This window comes from Etheostoma cragini, chromosome 13 (assembly GCF_013103735.1).
Source record: "Etheostoma cragini isolate CJK2018 chromosome 13, CSU_Ecrag_1.0, whole genome shotgun sequence".
NCBI lineage: Eukaryota > Metazoa > Chordata > Actinopteri > Perciformes > Percidae > Etheostoma > Etheostoma cragini.
In genome coordinates, this window is record NC_048419.1 from 10,354,379 (window position 1) to 10,375,417 (window position 21,039).

At 37.9% G+C, this 21,039-nt stretch overlaps 1 protein-coding gene across 2 annotated transcripts; it reads left to right on the forward strand.

Annotated features, from left to right (window-relative positions):
* The first annotated feature begins 605 nt into the window (after positions 1–605).
* On the forward strand, positions 606–20,423 carry stag2a (stromal antigen 2a). 2 transcript variants are annotated; one of them, XM_034889052.1, is made up of 34 exons: positions 606–853; positions 4,557–4,675; positions 4,854–4,932; positions 5,339–5,503; positions 5,723–5,819; positions 5,919–5,995; positions 6,181–6,385; positions 6,502–6,653; positions 7,336–7,409; positions 7,668–7,791; positions 8,416–8,514; positions 8,732–8,811; positions 9,156–9,263; positions 9,791–9,899; positions 11,314–11,431; positions 11,602–11,705; positions 11,804–11,896; positions 11,992–12,081; positions 12,178–12,381; positions 12,483–12,553; positions 13,759–13,846; positions 14,914–14,994; positions 15,413–15,505; positions 15,615–15,789; positions 15,902–16,041; positions 16,130–16,231; positions 16,489–16,637; positions 16,754–16,882; positions 16,982–17,187; positions 17,495–17,735; positions 17,882–17,992; positions 18,151–18,277; positions 18,500–18,577; positions 19,135–20,423. In XM_034889052.1, exons 2-34 carry the CDS (start codon positions 4,632–4,634, stop codon positions 19,156–19,158), a joined length of 3,837 nt encoding a protein of 1,278 aa, XP_034744943.1. In that variant the 5' UTR covers positions 606–853; positions 4,557–4,631; the 3' UTR covers positions 19,159–20,423. The 2 variants fall into 2 exon arrangements, with proteins under 2 accessions (XP_034744943.1, XP_034744944.1); XM_034889053.1 differs by having other exon boundaries at positions 17,498–17,735.
* The last annotated feature ends 616 nt before the right edge of the window (positions 20,424–21,039 follow it).

Here is a 21,039-nt window from a genome sequence, read left to right on the forward strand (position 1 = left end):
TGAAAGTCTATCCACCTATTACAGTACTTAGACTACATAGAGTAGCCTACATAAAACAAGAGGGCAGCTTACTCTTCACATGTAATAGGCTGAGCAGGTATAAACAGGTGATTTTAATGGTGCACTTAACAGTAGGAAGGAACTCTGTATATTTTGTAAATAATGTACAGTAGCAATAATGCATACGTTATATGTTTAGCTGTTTTTAGGTAGGATAATCAATACAAATCTTATCTGGGCCATCACGGGAGTTAATGTTTGTCAAATTGAAATTAGAGTCAGGTTTTAAGTAACACACAAGAAAGTGTTCAGTTGAAGTTGTAGGTCTCTATGTAATCTGTAGCCTACTTTTCTTTTAATTACTTGTGAATTTAGCCTAACATGTTTATATTTTTATATTGTTACATACTTGCAATATACAAATGGATTTGTGATACAATTTGGTGAGTTACAGGGACGCTCTCCAGAAACAGAGACATTCAGATTAATTTCAGACTTAGATGTTTTAGCTTGAAGTGGATATTTTCCAATAAATTAGGCAATAAGCTTGACAAACACGAGAAAAGTCAAGAGGCTTGAGAGCACTGACACACATGATGTGGCCCCTTCTGACCAGCAGTTCAGGGAGCCACCGACAGGTGGCGTGTGTGCTACATGCATAACAACTAAAATACAAACTGTACATTGCTATGTTAGCCACCAAGAAGCTTCTTAACGTTAGCTTGCAAACAAACTGTTAATTTTGAGTTTTGGGAAATGACAGTTTGTGCAGGAAAATAACGATAACACCCTCTTTGCAAAGTCCGCAACGTTTGGATTATTTGATTTCACTCCGTCTTTGATTTAAAACGAGGTAAGTAAGTTGTAAAATGGCGGATAGCTAACGTTAACGTTGAGGGAGTTTGTCATTGATGCTGCTATAGCGTTACTGGCTAGCTGACCTGCACTTGACATTAGAATTAACATCAGTAATTGACTTAAAAATACGACTTTCAGAATAAATTTAAATTCACGTGATGAATAATGGTGAGGTAGCTAACATTCCAGCTGGTGTTAAGCTAGCTAGTGGTCCTGTTGGGCAGCTAGCTAGCTAGCTAGCTATAGCTAACGGTAATGCTATCCAAACTAGCAACTAATCTGATGCTGAAGATGTATCAAACTAATTCTAAAGTGAATCCTAATCCCAAAGTTAGTTGCTCAGTACGAATAAAGTGGTTAAGGAGAGGGTCTAAAGGTAACTAGATAACGTATCGGCTAGCATCTCAATCATAAGCTATTGGTAGCTCCCATTAGCCAGAAAGCTGCACGGCCGCTTTAGCAAAGACGGCTCTTCAGGAAGATGTGAGAGTGGATAGGAATCAATGATCATCAGCGTCGGAAACCTATGCAGTTGCGTTTGTAGCTTTGAAGTATACAACTGCGCGTGTCAGAACTGTTGTGGGGTGACTTGATTTAGCTATATTCGAAGCAAGATTAGAAATAACCAACACAAAAACCTGCGAAATACTTGTGAGGATATTACATTTACGTTAACGTTACTTATCCAAGCAAGTAACGAACGTTATAGTGAGGCACCCGAAACCAGTACGCTTCCTATTTATGGTCCTTGAAGTCCGAAGTCAGTCCGTTCAGGACAAGGACAACCATGTTAACACCACATTTTGGGATTTCCCGTTACAGTTCTAGTTCTAGTGCTCGTGTTGTGTAAACACGCCCCCACAGATTTCCCTTATCTGCTGTAACAGCTTACTTGCCGAGTTGTGAAGCATCGGCATCTGCATAACATACGTAATTTGTCAGGTTAAACCACTTAACCGTACAGAAAATAATTATATCAGGTTAAAGTACTTAAGTCGAGAAAACTAATAAATGCCCTACTCTCGCCCTACCTGTAAAAAGTAGGCCTCTGTGCGGTAAGAGAGGCACACCCCACCGTTCTACAGGCGTTGTTAGAGGAGCTGGGTTTCTTTTTAAAGACATTGACATGACTGAATAATTTCAGTCAGCACAGGGAATTTGTTAAACCAAACGAAAATGTTTTCCAGGCACATGCATGCAAGGCAAGTGCAAGGTTCAACTTGAACACGGCACACTTTCTCCTAGTTAAAGACACCCAAGTGTCAGTAAGTAGCCTACAGTGTGGTTGAAATTAATACTGTGGTGGTGGGCCCAGAAACTTATCATGTCTGCAGCTCTATGCATAGTGGCATTCGCTCAACTGTCAGTCAGCAGGAACTTAGTTTGATTTAGCTTTGGTTCTTAAGTACTGGTGTCATACTGTTATGTCATATAACCACCTGGCCAGTGGTAGATGGGCAATTTGCCTTTAGAAAACCCTCTACTTGTCTTGCTCAGTAGAATTAATGTTCATCTTTGGGTCAAGAGGTCCATACAGGTCTAACAGTAACAGACATTAACTGTGAGTGTTGCTACCAAGTTAAACTGCACAAAATCACCTTTCTTATATCCCCCATACTTATCATTTGACGAATAAGGAAGCATAAAAATCATGATTTTGAAAAGGTCAATAAAAAATGTTTCACTGCCCAGCCGCACATTCTCCCACAGTCCACCCTCAAAAGCATGTATAAAATACATAAAATTGTCATGTTTTTGTATTTTTTTTTGATGAATGAAAAACTGTTGTTAAACTGCCAAAAGTGACATTAACAATCATCATCATTTTTATTAAGTAATTTATTACAATCAGCACTAGGTAGTAATACACCATAGAAAACTGGAGGATGATAAAATGCATAATATTAAATCTTTATTTCCAAATGTGCATATAATAAATAAATAACAGATTGTCAAGCCCTGGATTATCTGGACAGTTGGAGATAGAACGAGGATTTAGGAGTTCTTGTGTGTAAAATTGTAGAACAGACAGTTGAAAAAAACGGACAAAAAGCACCCCCATTAAGGCTGTAACAAAAGCTTGGATGCGCATGTGTACTGGAGGTTTATGCCTCGACGCAGAAGTCCAGGGTTCGAATCCGACCTGTGATGATTTTCTATATGTCTTCCCCTCTCTCTCTCCCATTTCTCTCTTAACTGTCCTGTCAATAATTAAAGGCGGAAAAGCCCAAAAAAATATTCTTAAAATAAAAAAATGGATGTTGAGGAGAGCTCTGAAAAAGATGTCTGATTTAAAGTAGGGCTTCATCTAATGATTATTTTCTTGGTCAATCAGTTAAGATTATTACATTCATTGTTCTTTCTACAGAATGTCAGAAAATATCGGAAAAAGGATAACATGTGGCCAAAATGAGAGAAGCAGCAAATCTTTGCATTTGAGAGGCTGGAACCAGAAAATATCAAATCAAAATTGTCGTGCTAAAATTTATGTCTGTAGGCCTTTTTCCAAGCGGACATTTGGACGTAGTAGAAAAAGCACAGATGTCACTATTAACACTAACAATGGCTCTGTTGTATTGATGGGTCCCAGTAGGCCGTGGCAGTGGGACAGTGAGCCAAGATAAACAATACCAGCACCCTGAAACTGAAGCAGCTAAAAGTAATTTAGCCCTTATTCATGTTATTATTAAGTCTACACCTCTGCTTTTTCAGGCTTTGCCAATGTTTAATAAACTTTGAATGCACCAATCATGTCTGTTATGCCTTAAGAATGAACGCATTACGTTGAAAATCAATGGTAAACAGGGCTTTATTTAAGGTGTAAGTGTAGCTTAGATAGCAGAACAAGAAGTGGTGAGTTCAAGAGCAAAAATGTACAAGATAGTGTATATATGGGAGAAAATCAATCACTTAAATTGTCATTTTCCATTACATTTTCAAGTAGCTAGACTACTACTGCAATGCAATGACTTGGACTTACCACCTAGTATAAAATAAAATATTTCTTGTGTACACAGGTACATGACTCCTAAAACTTGTAGAGCTATCAGTGCAATTATTGCTGAGAACCAGAAAATGCTGTCGTCTTGTCCTGGCTTTTACTTAACATAATATCTCTGCATGCTAATCATCATGGCATACACACTGGTTTCATGTAACTGAGGTGTTTGAGTGGTTCATTGACAGGCTGGTGGATCTTCGGTGAGCCTGATGCTCCAATAGAAACAAACATGTTCTCTCCATCCCTGGTCTTGAGTGTTAGATAGAGTCTTGTATAACATGTAGAGCTGGTTGATAAGAAGAAAACCAAATATCACAATCATTTTGGACCATATACCTCAATATTGATATTGTGGCAGTATTGTAGGGTTGGCATTCTGTGCATCACAAAAATGAGATTTTTGATAAATAATCATCAGTAATGTGGATATAATGACTAAGTGGGTAAAAGCAATTAATTAATAATAGTAAATTCAGAACATTACATCACTTTACTGTAATGTAGACTTTAAAACCAGGAGGAGACACTTCTTCATGTTACAATATCCAAAATGTAAGAAGATATCTAGCCTCATATATCGAAATTGATATATTGCGTAGCCCTAATAAGATGTACTGGGATTGGTTTGTGAGGTATTGCAGCTAGTGTCTGTTTCGTCATTCATCAACAAACTTTTCTCACATGGCTTATTTTCCAGGTGCAGATACCTTCTTGCCTGGGGTCCAGAGCAGTAGAAGCACCAACTCAAGCAGACCCAGAAAATGTTGAAGAAATGATAGCAGCGCAGGATTTGCACACAGAGTTTCAATTTCCTCCGTAAGCAGAGCATCACAGATATGTATTCTCAAATTAAACTTGCATTTGATTGTTTCTTTTGTGTGTGTGTGTGTGTGTTGTGTGTGTATAGATGTACGCTGTCATGTTATCCTTGGAACTTAAATGTTATTTTTGAAATCTGTTTGGTGGTTTTAATGACTTCATCTGTTGTGCACAGAGAGGCAGAATCTCAGTTGTCTTCAGATACTGACTTTGATGATCCTGATGGCAAAAATGCAAAGACAGGAAAGGGCATGGTAGGTTTTTCAAACCTATTGATCTTCATGTATTCCTTTTCCATATCTGTCCATGTGTAATCAGCATCACAGGGAAGCTTGGGCCATTCCCAACATGCATTGGGTGGAAGGCAATGAAACACCCTGGACTGGTTCCTAGTAAATCCCAGGACTAACACTGAGTAGAAACTGTGTGGTGTTATGCGACAGCTGTGTTTGATCAGAAAATAAGTCAATAGCCACATCACTGTCTACATCAAAAGTCTGTTATGTGATTTAATCCCACACTGTGGCAGCTTTTATATCCCCGGTAACCTGATAAACTATTCAGTCTAAACAACTGCACATTTAATGCTCATTAACTGTGCTTAGAACTAACTCTCATAAATCACTCTCATCTTTCCTTTAATATCTTTCTCCGTAACAGGCAGCCAAGAAGGGGAAGAAGGCACTTGGAGACAAGGCCAAAGGTGGGGCAGGTGGAGCAGGGAGGACCCCTGGTCTTGGCAGGGTGAATGGCCATCATCAGGAGAACGGGCTAGAGAATATGACCCTGTTCGAGGTCGTTAAATTGGGGAAGAGTGCCACACAGGTGGGTGTTGTAGTGTCTTCTCATCTTCTTGTCATTGTTTTGTTTCATTGTATCATTGTATTTTAACTGAGGTTGTAGCTGTGGGTTCTTTTTACTTTTCTTTTTCCAGTTAATTGAAGTGGGGCAGTACCATGATCCCGAACATGCATTGTAATTTAAGATTTTTTTTTCCCAAAGTTGCATTTGACATGGTCATTCATTTATTTATTTATTTTCTAGTCGGTTGTTGATGACTGGATCGAGGCATATAAACATGACAGGGACATTGCTCTTTTGGACTTGATCAACTTCTTCATTCAGTGCTCTGGCTGTAAAGGTAAGTATCTGATATGATGTGTCTAATTATTTTGCAGGTTGGGTGCCTGATAGTAAATTATTGCTGAACTCTGCTGACATTTTATAACCCTTTACACAGGGGCTGTGAGTCCAGAGATGTTCAGACATATGCAGAACTCCGAAATCATCCGAAAAATGACAGAGGAGTTTGATGAGGTGATGCAGGCTGGGTTTTTCCATTCATTTACAGTACTTATGCTGAAATCAAAGAAGCATCTAACCATAAATGTGTGCTGTTATTAGATGCCAGCATGTGACAAACAAAGAGGGAAATAAACAGTGTGAACTGACAGTGATCCTCCTGTCCTAAATCTGATTATCTCCCTGTTTTCATCCAACAGGACAGCGGTGACTATCCGTTAACTATGTCAGGACCACAGTGGAAGAAGTTCAGAATAAGCTTCTGTGACTTCATAGCGATTCTGGTGCGTCAGTGTCAGTACAGCATTATCTATGATGAGTATATGATGGACACAGTCATCTCACTGCTCACCGGCCTGTCTGACTCACAGGTCAGGGCGTTCAGACATACAAGCACACTAGCAGGTTTGTTTTAATGTGCACTTTTTCCCTTTGGTGTTCTGCATTTCTGCTCCCTGCCTGCCGGCACACATACACCGTTATTGTGCAGAAGCTGTTTCTGAGTTTGTCATTTCCTGCAGCCATGAAGTTGATGACAGCCCTGGTGAATGTCGCTCTCAACCTGAGCATCAATATGGACAACACGCAGAGACAGTATGAGGCGGAGAGGAACAAGGTTGTTGCAAAAAGGGCAAATGATAGGTTGGAGCTCCTGTTACAGAAGCGTAAAGAGGTGAGAAGAAATATAAGTTGTCTAACACTTTTTATCATTCCAAATGATTTAACAGAAAAGCTTTTGGAATGTATTCAATGTTTTTCTCAAATACGGGGCCTGTTTGTTCTGTGCATATCACAGTTCCATCATACTGTATGCATACAGTGACATATTCATCAACACTGTACATTTTATGTTTGTCAGCTATTTATCTCTGCATGCTAAACTGCACTTTGTCGAACTAGTAGTTACTGAGTGCAATGACAATAACATTTATGAGTCTAATCTAAATATATGGTAGACCTCATGCATGAATCCCCCATACAAACAGATGTATTTGTATGGGGTCTGTACGAGTGATTGAAGAGAATTTGTGGCATTTACCAATTTTTACACATTGAGAATTTTCTTTTAGGTGCGTACAGAATTTAAACATGGTTCAGACCTGTCATAAGAATCATGAACAAAAAACATGTCACATCTGACCTGAAATAACAATGAATCTAAATTAACTTTGAGTTTACTAAATAACTTTAGTTACTGAAGTAACCAAAATAAAATGTATAACTAAGTTAACGCTATCCAGTTTAATCCTCTCTTGCACCAATGGTGTAACATCACCTACTGTAGGCTGTCATACTGTCATTGTTTTGGCTATTTTCATGCATTTAAAAATAATCACTTTCTGCTTATCTTTCAGCTTCAAGAAAATCAAGATGAAATTGAAAACATGATGAATGCAATTTTCAAAGGAGTGTTTGTTCACAGATATCGGTATGTGAATCCTTCATTGATTTGCATGCTGTATGTTGACTGAGATTTTTCTGAGAGCCTCTAATCATGCTTGAGTCTTACCGCGACAAGCAGGGACTTTTCATTGTTGATTGTTGGCTTTTTGACGCCCTCTAGTGTGAAATGAATGTCAACACCATTATGTGTCCTTATAATTTTAAAACAGCTCTGCTGTGTTACACAAGGTCATGTTATATTATGTTACTGACTAAATTAAATAAATTCTCTTGTATTTGCCAGTGATGCCATTGCTGATATCCGAGCTGTTTGTATTGAAGAGATTGGAGTGTGGATGAAGCTGTACAGTGACGCCTTCCTCAATGACAGCTACTTGAAGTATGTTGGCTGGACAATGCATGACAAGGTGAGACTGTGTGTGTGTGTATGTATGTATATATACAGTATATAGTGATCAAACTATTGTATTTACACTAACTTCTAACCTCAGTTTAAATCGAAGTATTCAATCCTTTTAGTCAAACTTCTTGCAATCCCTTAGGAATACAAGCCATACATAGTCCTCTTTAATGGAATCTTTTTGCTGGGAGAAGCAACTACCGGTAGTGTTGTATTTCGATTAAACAGGATGATAACATCAAAAACAGTCTCCGTTTGTCCCTTTTTCCAGCACTACTGGGGCTCCTTGATTGTGCTCAGTTATTGTTTATAGATAAGATTTTGACAAATGATGTTTTTACAATATAAATCATGAAGATATGTGCATCCATATCAGCACAAGACCACTAGACCCATGATTGTTGGAGGATTTAATGTTACTGGGTCCATGTCACCTTTGTATCAAAATCTGATCAATTCTTTTGGTTGGGGCAAAGGATTGGAAAAATAATAAAATTTGATCATTTAATTAGATTGTGTCTATAGGGGCACATAAAAATAAACAGGTTTAATTGTGATAATGGCAAAGTAACCCCTAAGTTTTGCCATTAAAATATGGTAAATAATTGATATGCTTCTAATGTGACTGCAGCAAGGTGAGGTGCGGCTAAAGTGCCTGACTGCCCTACAAGGTCTGTTCTACAGCAGAGAGCTCGGCGCACGACTGGAGCTCTTCACAAGTCGCTTCAAGGTGAGCCAGCAGCGGCAACACTTCGGTGTTAGTTAGTCTTGTGCGTCGTAAAAATGTGTTGGAAATGTACAGGCTTTCACTCATTGCACCTTTCTATATGCCAGTTAACTTGAGTAATAACACAATTATGACAGTATACCCATGCATGATATGACAACTAATGTTCTGGAGATCATCTAGCAAAAATACTGTATCTGAAACCTACTCTCATTGACAGGACCGCATTGTTTCTATGACTCTGGACAAGGAATATGATGTTGCAGTGCAAGCCGTTAAACTCCTGACACTTGTCTTGCAGTGAGTAACTTCCCCCTCCTCTTGAATGACACTCTGCGTTTGAGCTTGTCTAATGACGTTGTATAATATGAAAATATGTTATCCTCATTAAAGTCAACACGATAAACACAACATTTGCCGATTAGTTTATTTGGTCTCAAATAAGAGTGATTACCCTTGTCTATTAGTTTCATGATTTTTGATTATAACTGAGGTGACTGTTACTTGGTTGAAAATGGGGAGAATCTGACCGTATTTTATTTATATTTCTTTCCCTTAAAGCTTCCGTAAACAAACCATTTCCCACATTTATTTCTAAATGCTCATCTGTGATTGACTAAGAATGTGTGCATTTCATTCCACAGGAGTAGTGATGAGGTTCTGACAGCAGAGGACTGCGAGAGCATATATCATCTGGTTTACTCAGCACATCGACCCATCGCAGTTTCAGCAGGAGAATTTCTCTTTAAGAAGTGTGTTTTTTTCTTATATCTTTTGGATTTTTTAAACTTATAATGGAGGGCGTTATTGTATTTTCAACACATTTATGTTAGGTCACATTACATGGTACAAGTGCCAGAAGTGCTGCAGAAGAGACCTGTTTATAGTCAGATTGGATTCACATTATTAGAGTCCAAAGTTCATCTTGTTTTACCGTACAGACAGAAGAGCAAAGAATTGGTGTGCCTGCCCAGTCAGTAACTGTGTGAGATCACATTATATATAAATATTAAAGTAGAAACAATATTATGCATTCAGAGGTATTTTGAATCCATCATACAACCCCAGCAAGAGAGCATTTATTATGTGGGATAATAATTGGAAAATCCTGTTAAATCACAAAATCTAGTACTATGTGACTCCTGGTCTTTAAGTGTGTGACACCCTATGTTTATCCCACCTCATAGCTTTCCCTAAGGGACTGTAGGCAGAGCAGTTGTTTATTCCACCTAGCTTTACGAGGCCTTTTTAACAGCCTTTTGTATTGTGCTGATTGAAGGCTCTTCAGCCATCGAGATCCTGAGGAGGAGGGATTACCCAGGAGGGGCAGGCAGAGCCTCAATGGCAGCCTTATCAAGACTACTGTCTTCTTCTTCTTGGAGAGTGAGGTAACCCGGCCTTGGGCTCACTGTAATACACAGTGTTGGGAGTAACGTGTTACAAAAGTTACACAATTACAGTAATGTATTCCTTTTTGCTGTTACGCAGTAATATAACGTACTACTAATTCAATTTTGGTAATATTATACCTGTTACAATCTCAGTAACGCAAGTTACAACGCAGTTTAACGCAACATATAGTAGTGTTTTTGTTTTTTTTAAGAATTCAGCAATACCGTGACACATTTCTATACAGGAAAAAAAAAAGCTGTGAGTATTATTTCCTGTTGCTGTAGTTGATGGTTGAGATGACTGCAGAGACAGATACATTTGCGTGATGGACATTATTTTCTGGAGTTGTTACGCTGTGTTGAAGCGAGGTGCTGTCTCGTCACTGTTACCGTGGTCAGAGCCAGAACCAGAGACGGTACGGACAACATCTTTGTCCCAACATCAGCACGGACAGTAGTGTGTCCGATCTGCTGACAGATATCAACATGTTGGGAATTAATGTTTAGGCTTGCTACAAGTAAATCCCATTACCTTTCATCAGCCGTGGAGAGTAACTATGCGTGTAGTGGAATAGCTTTGAATGGCTTGTCTTTTACTGTGACCATTTACTGTTCAAATGTTGCAGTTTTACAAACAAGAAACACAACATAAGCTCAACGAACATGTTTTGCATGTAGCGTGATCATTTTCATCCGTGCATTCATCTCAGTAAGCTAGCAAGAGAGCACAACAGACAACTTTCATGGAGGCTGCTTCAAAATAAAAGCACTTCCTGTGATGTTCGCAGTAAAACTAAATACCTGTTAAACATATAAGGTTGTGTACCTTTTCACATATCAGCCGTTAATCAAGTACTGTACATAATGTAGATGGTGAGTTTTAATCACACTATAATTTACCATTTCCTTTAGACGGTTTTAAACTGAACAAGATGAATTTCTTATTCAAGTGCTTTAAACAAACATTTTACAACAATGGCGTACTTCAGCACAACTGTAAGGTGCTTTTTATTCAGTATTTTCACTATTACGTACAGTACGTTTTTGTATTTTTTTTTTTGATTTAGTTACTTTGCATATTCATATACACTTTACAAAATATTATTAATACCAAGTCAATTTTCTCTCAAAAGTAATGCAGAAGTAGTGAAACGCATTCCAATTCAGAGACAGTCTTGAATTGTAATATAACTTATTACTCTCAAATGACAGTAACTAGTAATTTGTAAAGTATTACATTTTGGAAATAACTTGCCCAACACTGGTAATGCATATGTTTATTGTAAGAAATATGTTCTAGTTTTGGGTGTTATGATCTCATTTTAGTTTTGGATGAGATAATTCCAATTAATTTAATCAAATGTATGTTTTCAATTTGATTCAAAAAGATTGATCATTTGATGTTTTACAGCTCCATGAACACGGGGCCTACTTGGTGGACAGCTTGTGGGATTGTGCGTCAGAGCTGCTGAAAGACTGGGAGACTATGATCAGCCTGCTGCTGGATGAGCCCATGTCAGGAGAGGAAGGTAAGGATCTTTCAGACGATTACTGGCTCAGATGTTTAGCTCCAGTATGAGGAAAGGAAACCTTCCTCAAAGGTTTCATTTTCTTTTCTTTTTTTCTTTTCTTTACTGGGTATTCAGGTAGTTGGGCAGGTATTTTGATTATAGTGTCAGTAACTGTCTGTGATTTATAGCCCTGACTGATCGCCAGGAGACGGCTCTGGTTGAGATCATGCTCTGTGCCATTCGGCAGGCTTGTGAATGCCACCCTCCAGTAGGCAGAGGCACAGGGAAGAGAGTGAGTGTCTGGTTGTCATGCTCGGCATACAGTAGAGAGGGAGTATTTATGTGTGATTTCACGTTTTAAACATTGTTTGATTTTTGTGCATGGAAAAGGTCCTGTCTGCAAAGGAAAAGAAAACACAGCTGGATGATCGGACCCGGATCACAGAGATGTTTGCAGTTGCGTTGCCTCTGTTATTGGCAAAGGTGATTACTTGTGTTCTGCACTACAGCCAACAGCTGTTAGCGTCGGTTTAATTCCCAACCATTCAACCTAAGTTCTTTCTCTTTTCTTGTCCCAGTACTGCGTTGATATTGATAAGGTGACAAATTTGCTACAAATACCAAAGTACTTTGATCTTGACATCTACACAACTGGCCGGTTAGAAAAGGTTTGTCAATTTTTACATCTGTTCTAGATTATACAACTTGTACATTGCAGGCAGTGCCAGTTAAACAATGCTATGTGCTTTCATGTTCTCATTAAGCATTTGGATGCCTTGTTGCGGCAAATCTGGGAGGTCCAGGATAAGCACACAGACACTGAGGTGCTGGAGGCCTGCTCCACCACCTACCATGCTCTGTGCAACGAAGAGTTCACCATCTTCAACCGCGTGGACATTGCTCGCTCCCAGCTTTTTGATGAGCTTGTAGACAAGTTCAATAGACTTCTGGAAGATTTCCTGCAAGAGGTGGGTGTTGTAAGATTTATCTTCGCGTGGATTGTTTGAAAGCATGTTTGCAGGTGCAGAGGCAGGGCTGAATATCACAGGTGTAATCTCTTGTTTGTCAGGGTGAAGAACCAGATGAGGATGATGCCTACCAAGTTCTATCCACACTCAAGAAAATCAGCGCTTTCCACAAGTAAAGAAGTCAACATGTTTTCCCACGATTTCAATTTATTGTTACTAGTTAAAGAGATAATAATAGAATTTCCAGTTATAATATTTTGCATTTAAGTTGAGTTTTGGTTTGTTTTTATGAGGTAAGATTTGATTAATACCATTAGCAAGCATTATGTTATTATTAGTGCTGTCAAATTAATTGATTAGTCACATTAATTTCATAGTTAACTTGCAATTAATTGTACATTTTTATCTATTCTAAATGTCCCTTGATTTCTTTTTGTCCCATTATTTTTTCTTATTTGGTTTGGTTAATGCTCTTATCAACATGTAAAAGTGGATTGGCTTGCTTTGTCAAATGCTTTTTTTTTTAATTGAAAACAACATTGGCAAATATCCTACTGTAGTGTTCAATTTCACACATTCTCACTTGGAGAAGTTATTCACACTTGAAGCCAATAATCTCTCACACAATGTAACACTGTCCATCAGTAAAAGGGTGAAAAAAATACTTTAAGGGGGCGGAGAATTTGCATCAGCTGTGTGCTTGGCCATCAAGTGGTATTTTAGAATGGACGTGATGTGACGATAGCTCACTTCTCAACGACAAAATACACAGATCACTTTGGTCTTGTCAATGGAACCATTTAGCTATTTAAAAAAAGAAACTTTCCATTTAGAATCTTATTGGCACCCACTTTGGCATCTAACTCTCGCCATCCACTCGAAACGTAACGTTACTACTCTTTGGCCGGACCCTGATGGCCCTGACAGCCCACCACTGACTGTACTTTAGTGCAATGTTGAAGTGGCCTACTTGGCTTGAGTATTTCCTTTTTCAAATACTTTCTTCACTACATTTCAGAGGAAATTTTACTTTTTACTACACTATATTCATCTGACAAATTCACCGTAGTTACTGGTTACTTTTCAGATAAATATTTCAAACAAACAGTTGAATTGCCAAAGATAAAACCTGTGGTTCCCAACCTTTTTTTTCTTTCTTTTTTTTTAGATCTTTGAGATCCGGTGTGCTTTTGTAGTTTTTCTAATGTTACTAGTTGGTGCAACAGCATTTGAAAAAGCTACAAAGTTTGCTAGGCCCCCCAAAAGAAAATGACGCCGTAATGATGGGTTTGCGTTAATGCCCTTTATAACGCGTTTAACTGACAGCACTATTTATTATGTATTATTTATAATTTGTGTTTTTCTTTTTGCTTGCAGTGCACATGACCTCTCTAAGTGGGATCTCTTCACCAGCAACTACAGGTTACTCAACACAGGCCTACAGAATGGGGATATGCCTGAACAGGTAACAGCAGAGTGTTCTCTAACTTTGTCAGTAAAACCCTTTTCTCACCAAATTAGTATGTATATGCAGTTTTTTTTTAAACAGACGTAAACCCGTTAAAAATAACCAATTGAATTCTTTCTTATGTCCAGTAGACGAGAATGTCTGTCTGTCAAAAACCATCCAGAAAACAGTTGTTAACTTTTCATACTACAGCTGTACGATTCAGTGCACAACACCGACTGCAGAATAATTTGTTCTGGTGATGAATGCCTATTAACCTTTCCCACTGCAGACTAAAGCCAGATGTTAGTGGGTCTAATTTTTTTTTTTGTTTTTGTTTTTTGGGCCAGTGGAAAAGAGGTATAACTTCCCAAAAATCCGAAACCAACAATTTCAGTCAATCAGTGCGTTAACATACACTTAAGGCTTTCTGTGTAAAGGTAAAATGGTTTCTAATCAACTTTTTTTTTACATGAAAAAGGTGCAGACAGGGAAAGTAACACGGCAGAAAGGAGAGATAACATACATGGATCCCTGCAATCTTGTATTTAAAATGATCCCTTCCAAAGTAATTTACTAGAAGTCTAAATAAGTCTGTCTCCACCATGGAACTATTCTTTGAATTCACACATATTCGCGTTGGGAAGAAGCAGCGTCTTCTGTAACTAATACAGTTAGGTTGGGATAGGGGAGAAATATGATAACTGACCTGTTGCATTTACAAGCAGATTACCCGCGTAACCGGATTTCTCTGTGTAACCTAGTTATAGGGGTGCAAGATATGTCCTATGTCCTGTTCTGTAGACATGCTCCTTGTTGATTTATTTATGTTGTACCAGTCCATTATGACTGTCAGTTGAAATAAACCTTGTGTTGTAGGAAAACTTTTTGATGCATTTTCCCGTAACTTTTGTAATTTTAGATATTAATTAATTAGTGTTGATATCGTCATAATCATAATCATTATCGCAATATCACACTTAGTCAATATCGTGCAACCCTATCTGGTTACTTTAGTACATTGAAATGCATGGACTGTGTGGAACAGTTTGTCTCATCTGATCTCCTTGCCTTCTTCCCCCCAGATTGTGATTCATGCGATGCAGTGCACTCATTACATCATCCTGTGGCATCTAGCAAAGGTTTCAGACGGCAGTTCATTGAAGGTATTTACATATTGGTCATGGCGCATTTTTAGGTACACTTGGCAAAATAAGTGTATAAGGAAAGCTATAACAAGGATACCAGTTAAAACATACAAAACAATTGTGTCAAACAGATACATTATCACAGTATCACAGTTAGTTTAAAAGTAGTCTACCTCCTAATGTGCAAGACAGCTAACAGCCATTTACTAAATTATTAAAATAATATTAACACTGAGTTCTCTAAAGAGATTTGGGTTTTGGATTGCATCTGCTAAGTGGTATTCCTTTAATGACTGGCACTCGGTACATAGAGTTTAAAGTACCTTTTAAACATCTTTTACTTTATACTAAAATGTATTAAGAAAGCTGTGGGGTTTTCCCCAAAGACTGATTTTGGCACTAATTGATTGTCTGCTTGAACATTTGCTCCTTTTAGGGGGATATGTTGACCTTGAGAAAGCAAATGAGAGCTTTCTGCTTGATGTGTCAGCGTTACCTAAACAGCATCAACAACGCAGTTAAAGAACAGGTGGGGTTATGCCGATAGGACTGTTCTTTTATTTCTAAATTCTCTACATGGCCGTTTTTCTGCACTACTGAAAATGTTCATCAATGCTGAAGTGTTGTGTTTATTCCAGGCCTTCACCATACTATGTGATCTGCTAATGATCTTCAGTCACCAAATTATGTCTTCAGGCCGGGAACAACTGGAGTCTCTGGTCTATACGCCAGACTCCTCTTTGCAGGCAGATCTGCTCAACTTCATTCTGGATCAAGTGTTCATTGACCAGGATGATGACAACAACAGCACAGGTCAGAGTCGGTCAGCCGTGTGTCAACCAACCACACTCAAATTTGAAAAATGAGGAGGCATGTACTATTTCATTTCTTTTTGTAAATAATTGCAACATTTTGTATTTTCCAGACGGACAGCAAGATGAAGAAGCCAGTAAAATTGAGGCTCTGCATAAGCGAAGAAACCTTCTAGCTGCCTATTGCAAATTAATCATTTACAATGTGGTGGAAATGAACACCGGAGCGGATATATTTAAACAGTATATGAGGGTAGGTTTTAAATCTCTTTTTATCGCTTAAAAGAAATTCATCTTACCCTGCTCTTCTTAATAACAGTATTCCTTCTCTTTCTTCTTAGTATTACAATGACTATGGAGATATCATCAAGGAAACATTGAGTAAAACAAGGCAAATTGACAAAGTACAATGTGCAAAGACACTTGTATTGAGCCTGCAAGCGGTAAGATCCTTTGCCCACTTTTGAGACGTGATCCTTTGTAGAACGATAACATATTTATTGTTGCCTTTTCATTGCCTTTACAAAAGCTTGCTCCACTGTCCCATGTAAACAGAGGAAGATGGAAAAAATAAATTACAATACAGCTGGTTTAAATTACAGCTGATCACAAATGCATTTAGTCCAGGATTTAGACCTGTCAGTCTGTGAAAATACCTGTAACAAGATGTTGAAAAAGTGTATTTCTGTACCTTTCATAGTTATTCAATGAGATGTTGTCTGAACTTGGCTGCAATGTTGACCGCTCAACATCAGCCTTTTGTGGCATAAAAGAGCTCGCCCGACGCTTCTCATTGACTTTTGGCTTGGATCAGTTGAAGACCAGGGAGGCTATTGCCATGTTACATAAGTAAGTGACAGTCCTGAGCCAGGGCCTTGTGGTTTACAGGTTTGCATGCAACTCATTTCCTACACTGACATCTGTGTTTTTTAATGAGCATATCATTATTTCCTTTTGTATTTTAGGGATGGAATTGAGTTTGCTTTTAAGGAACCTAGTCCCCAAGGACAGGGGAGTCCACCTCTCAATCTAGCTTTTTTAGATATCCTGAGCGAGTTCTCCAGCAAACTAATTCGGCAGGACAGAAGATCAGTGTAAGTTGTAACCACAAGACGTGGGTCATGGTTTATGTTGTGTTGAGCATGAAGCTGACAATGAACAAAACTGACTGTTGTTTTCTGATACATCTACAGTCACATGTACCTGGAGCGATTCATGACGGTTCAGATGGCCCTGCAGCGAGAGGACTGCTGGTTGCCCCTCATCTCATACAGGAACTCCTTGCAGGCTGGAGGGGACGATGACACTATGTCGGTCATCAGTGGGATCAGCAGTCGAGGGTCCACCAGGAGCAAGAAGTCAAAGCCTGCCACTTCTAGCAAAAGGAAATTGCCTGAAGGTGGGCATTTAAAAAAAAAATCCTTATAGTATTATTAGATTAAGACTGATTTGTGTACTATATAAGCTGCAAAATTAGGTAATCTTCACCAAACTAACTTATTTGTTTAAAATACTTTTTTCTGCCCCCTCTAAGAATTAATATTACTAATTGCTAAATGACAAATACACAGTGGCAAAGTTGGAACCCTAACTCTTTTTTTTTGTCATGCGTATATTTTAACAATTTGTCAGTCACTGGGAATATTGAGTCTCTGAGGAACCTCTGCAAATACAAGGAGTTCTGTTTAACACTTTATGTTGTGTAGCAGAAGAGAACAGCTGCAGCAGCACTGATGCAGTTTGGATGAACCGTGAGCAGAATGTGCAGACGCCAGTGATGATGCATTCTCCCCACCTCACCTCTACTGTGCTGAGGGATCCAAAGAAGATGAGGCCAGAGGACAGCTACACAACTGCATTCACCATGCCAACAGAGCAGAATTCCCATCAGCATGTGCCTCCCCAGCAGCAGCCACACCATCACCACCAGACTGCCATTGACTACAAGTGCAAAAACCTTTCTACATACCTATTCCTTTACCTTACCTTGACATGAATATTTGCAAATGTTGCTGCAGTTTACAGCATTTTATGCTACATTTGTACTACAAGAATGATGGGGTCATGTTATATTCTGAACTCTGTCCCCACAGTACGCAGGTTACTTGGATGTTGACACAGAGGCAACAAGCGGAGGCCCGTCAACAGCAGGACCGAGTTAGCATGCACTATGCCAAGATGAGAAACCACATGCAGCAAGCAATGTAAGATGCCACTCCTTTTCACAGTGCATTAAATAGGTTTGAATTGTGGAGGAAACCCAGGAAAGGCTTTAACCGCTTTTAAAAATAACATACAGACAATACTACACAGAATGTGGAAAAGCACAATCTCCTAACAAGTGTCCATGTGTACTCCTCAGTCGTCGTGGCTCCGGCCTGATGGAGGATGATGAGGAGCCAATAGTGGAAGATGTGATGATGTCATCAGAGGACCGCTTGGAAGACATCAATGAGGGCATGGATTTTGACACAATCGACATTGATTTGGTAATTTAAAGCTGCAATCCTTTTTTGTCTATTTAGGGGCAAAAGAAACAATATGGCATTCCTGTGGTGCCAAATATTAGAATTTGCATATCAGTATAATTGTCAGCATTTGATTGTCACAGTTGGAGTTACAGACTATGAGCTTAGCAATAGCATTTTTGTTGTCTCTTATTTCCATTACATGTTGTGTTGCATTGTCCTGACTGAACTGTTATTTTTCAGCCTGCTTCAAAGAACCGCCGAGAAAGAACTGAACTTAAGCCAGACTACTTTGATCCGTCTTCCATCATGGATGATTCAGTAAGGATTTTCCACTTCCTATAATGCCATTTGCTTCTTCTTTTAATTTAATAAGTACATGTGAGTGGCCATGTTTGCTCGTCATTTTTAGGCCTGTTTTCTTAAAGTAACTTGATTTTCTTATGATCATGAATCATTATTAAAGGAAGTGTTATGGATATAATTTGTTATCCACACATTTGAATAATACAAGTTGGAGTATCCAATACGTACCTGCTATTGGCTTTAAAGGTGGCTCTGAAACATTTGTAGCTTTCTCCATCATGGAGGACGGCAGCAATGAACAGAATTTACAGCATTTACATTGGATTCCTACGGCAAGCCTAATAGCAAAAAATCAGCATTTCTATGGAAATTTCTATAAAAACCCTTATCTAGTTATTTCTCAATCCGATATTATCCTATATTCACAGTTGACATTAACTCCAATTTCTGAATGTGAAAGCTAGAATATGTCCTGGAAACAAATCTTTCTCTGCAATAAATTGTGCCTGAACATTGTTATTCCTGTTTATAGGATTGTAGATTTCTTAATCACTTTTTTTGTATGTCTTTAGGTTCTCAATGTTTCAATGTTCTAAAAACAAATTGGATACATCAAGGAGAATGTGATATCAAAATCCTTGGAAGATACAGTAAGAGGGACGACAGTTCTCTGTGAAGATCAGAATGGAGCGAAACGGTTTGCCATAAATGGTGACACCAATGTTTGCCTCTTTAACACTTTGAGTGAGAACTTGAATTTGATTCTGACATTTTCACACACAGGACTTTTGTCACACTGCAGCAGAAATGTTTGTTTTGGTTCAGTTACCCTAAAAACAACTTGATGTTAGCTTAGCTCACGACATGTGGCAGGTGCATGGTGAGGGGACAATAACAGACTGACATTCAAATTAATATATACCTTTAAACTTTTTTATTCAGTAGACCAGAATTGTCTGTTGTAAATACATAATGGCCAATATACAGAGGGGGTAAACACAATTTCATGAACACCAGTGTTTAGAAATATATAATAGCCCTGCAAAATAATACTACCTTTGTGATGTTTGAAGCGTTCACTTGTCGTTGAACACTATGATGACACTGCACTTTGTCACAGAGGTAATAATTCAAGTCTATGATAATTTTACAGCCATATTTTTTTCAGAAGTTATCATAGGCTCCAATCAATGTCTCTCTGGCGCAATCTAAACAAAAATTGAACATCATTTGCTTTATAAACACAGCATTTATTGCAGGGTTATTAAATTGGACTGCATACCATTAAAAAAGGTGTCAGTGATATTGCATTTACCTACTGTACTTTTAAACTGTAGACTTTGGCATGGCATGTAGCCATATATCAAAACATGTACACAGTAAAGTATAATGTGAACTGTTCAAAGGCCTTGCCAGAAATGATATGACATTCTCAGATTTCTTTGTGATGGTATTTTTTAGAAATGTATGTGTTCTGCTTTTATACCTTATAGATGAATTTGATTTATAGATATTTTGTAATGACAATCAAATGTAAATGAATGGTTTCTAATCATGTTATTTCACGTAGATGCTGAAATAATCCTTTTTAATGAAAATGTTTATGTTACTAAAGATATGGCCAGCCGTTTGTATTTTGTTTTCATCACTCTATTATAAATGGGTGCAAAAATAATGCATTAACAAAATGTAGTAATTTGACAAATTCATGGCTGCATCTAAAAATATTTTTAGTATTTGGAGTATTCAGTGTCATACATACAATTTTGACTCAACCTTAAACATGTATCTCTCCTATATCATGACTATTTTTCTCCACTGTATAGTATCTAATAATATACAAGAAATGCCATAGTTGCAACCTTAAAAAAAAAAAGATTTGAAAAAAATGGTTTGGAAAGGTGTGTGCGGTTTCCAGTTTGCAAGTGTGCAGAGGATTTTTTCAAATAGCCAATTTATTTGATGAGCCACTGTTGCGTGTATAAGATTTATAGAATTATTCTAAATTACAAAGTTCTAGAGTTATTTAGTCAACTATCATAGTATCAGAATTGTATATTATACAATTACAAATGTGTAATATATTGTGAATCTGTGCTTATTTTACATTTGCAGTTTCTGTTTGCTTGAAATTTTAGGGAAAGGTTAAATAGAATGTAACTATTTAAAGTAACCTACTAATTTGCAAGTATGCGTACAGTATATATATATATTTTTTTTTTAATGGATTGTTGCCATATTTCTTTACCTCTGTGTGTACTGGCCTGGTTGGCAGATTCAGATTTGATTGAAAATTGTGTAATCCAATTGTAGTTAGAAACAAATCCCTAATATCCTCAGAATATCACTATAAACTGGAGAAACAGATCACATGGTCTTGAATATTACCATATACAGTACATACTGACAATTCATATTAGGCAGATGAGAAAAATACATCTTAGAATTGCTTGTAAATTTACATTAATCCTTTCATT

What these genes read in the sequence shown, in the direction of transcription:
- stag2a (XM_034889052.1), top strand. Translation starts at nt 4,632, where the DNA reads ATGATAGCAGCGCAGGATTTGCACACAGAGTTTCAATTTCCTCC. An exon ending in AAAATCAGCGCTTTCCACAA is followed by an intron (nt 12,554 to 13,758) that starts GTAAAGAAGTCA and finishes TTTTGCTTGCAG; the next exon opens with TGCACATGACCTCTCTAAGT. An exon ending in GCTATTGCCATGTTACATAA is followed by an intron (nt 16,638 to 16,753) that starts GTAAGTGACAGT and finishes TTTGTATTTTAG; the next exon opens with GGATGGAATTGAGTTTGCTT.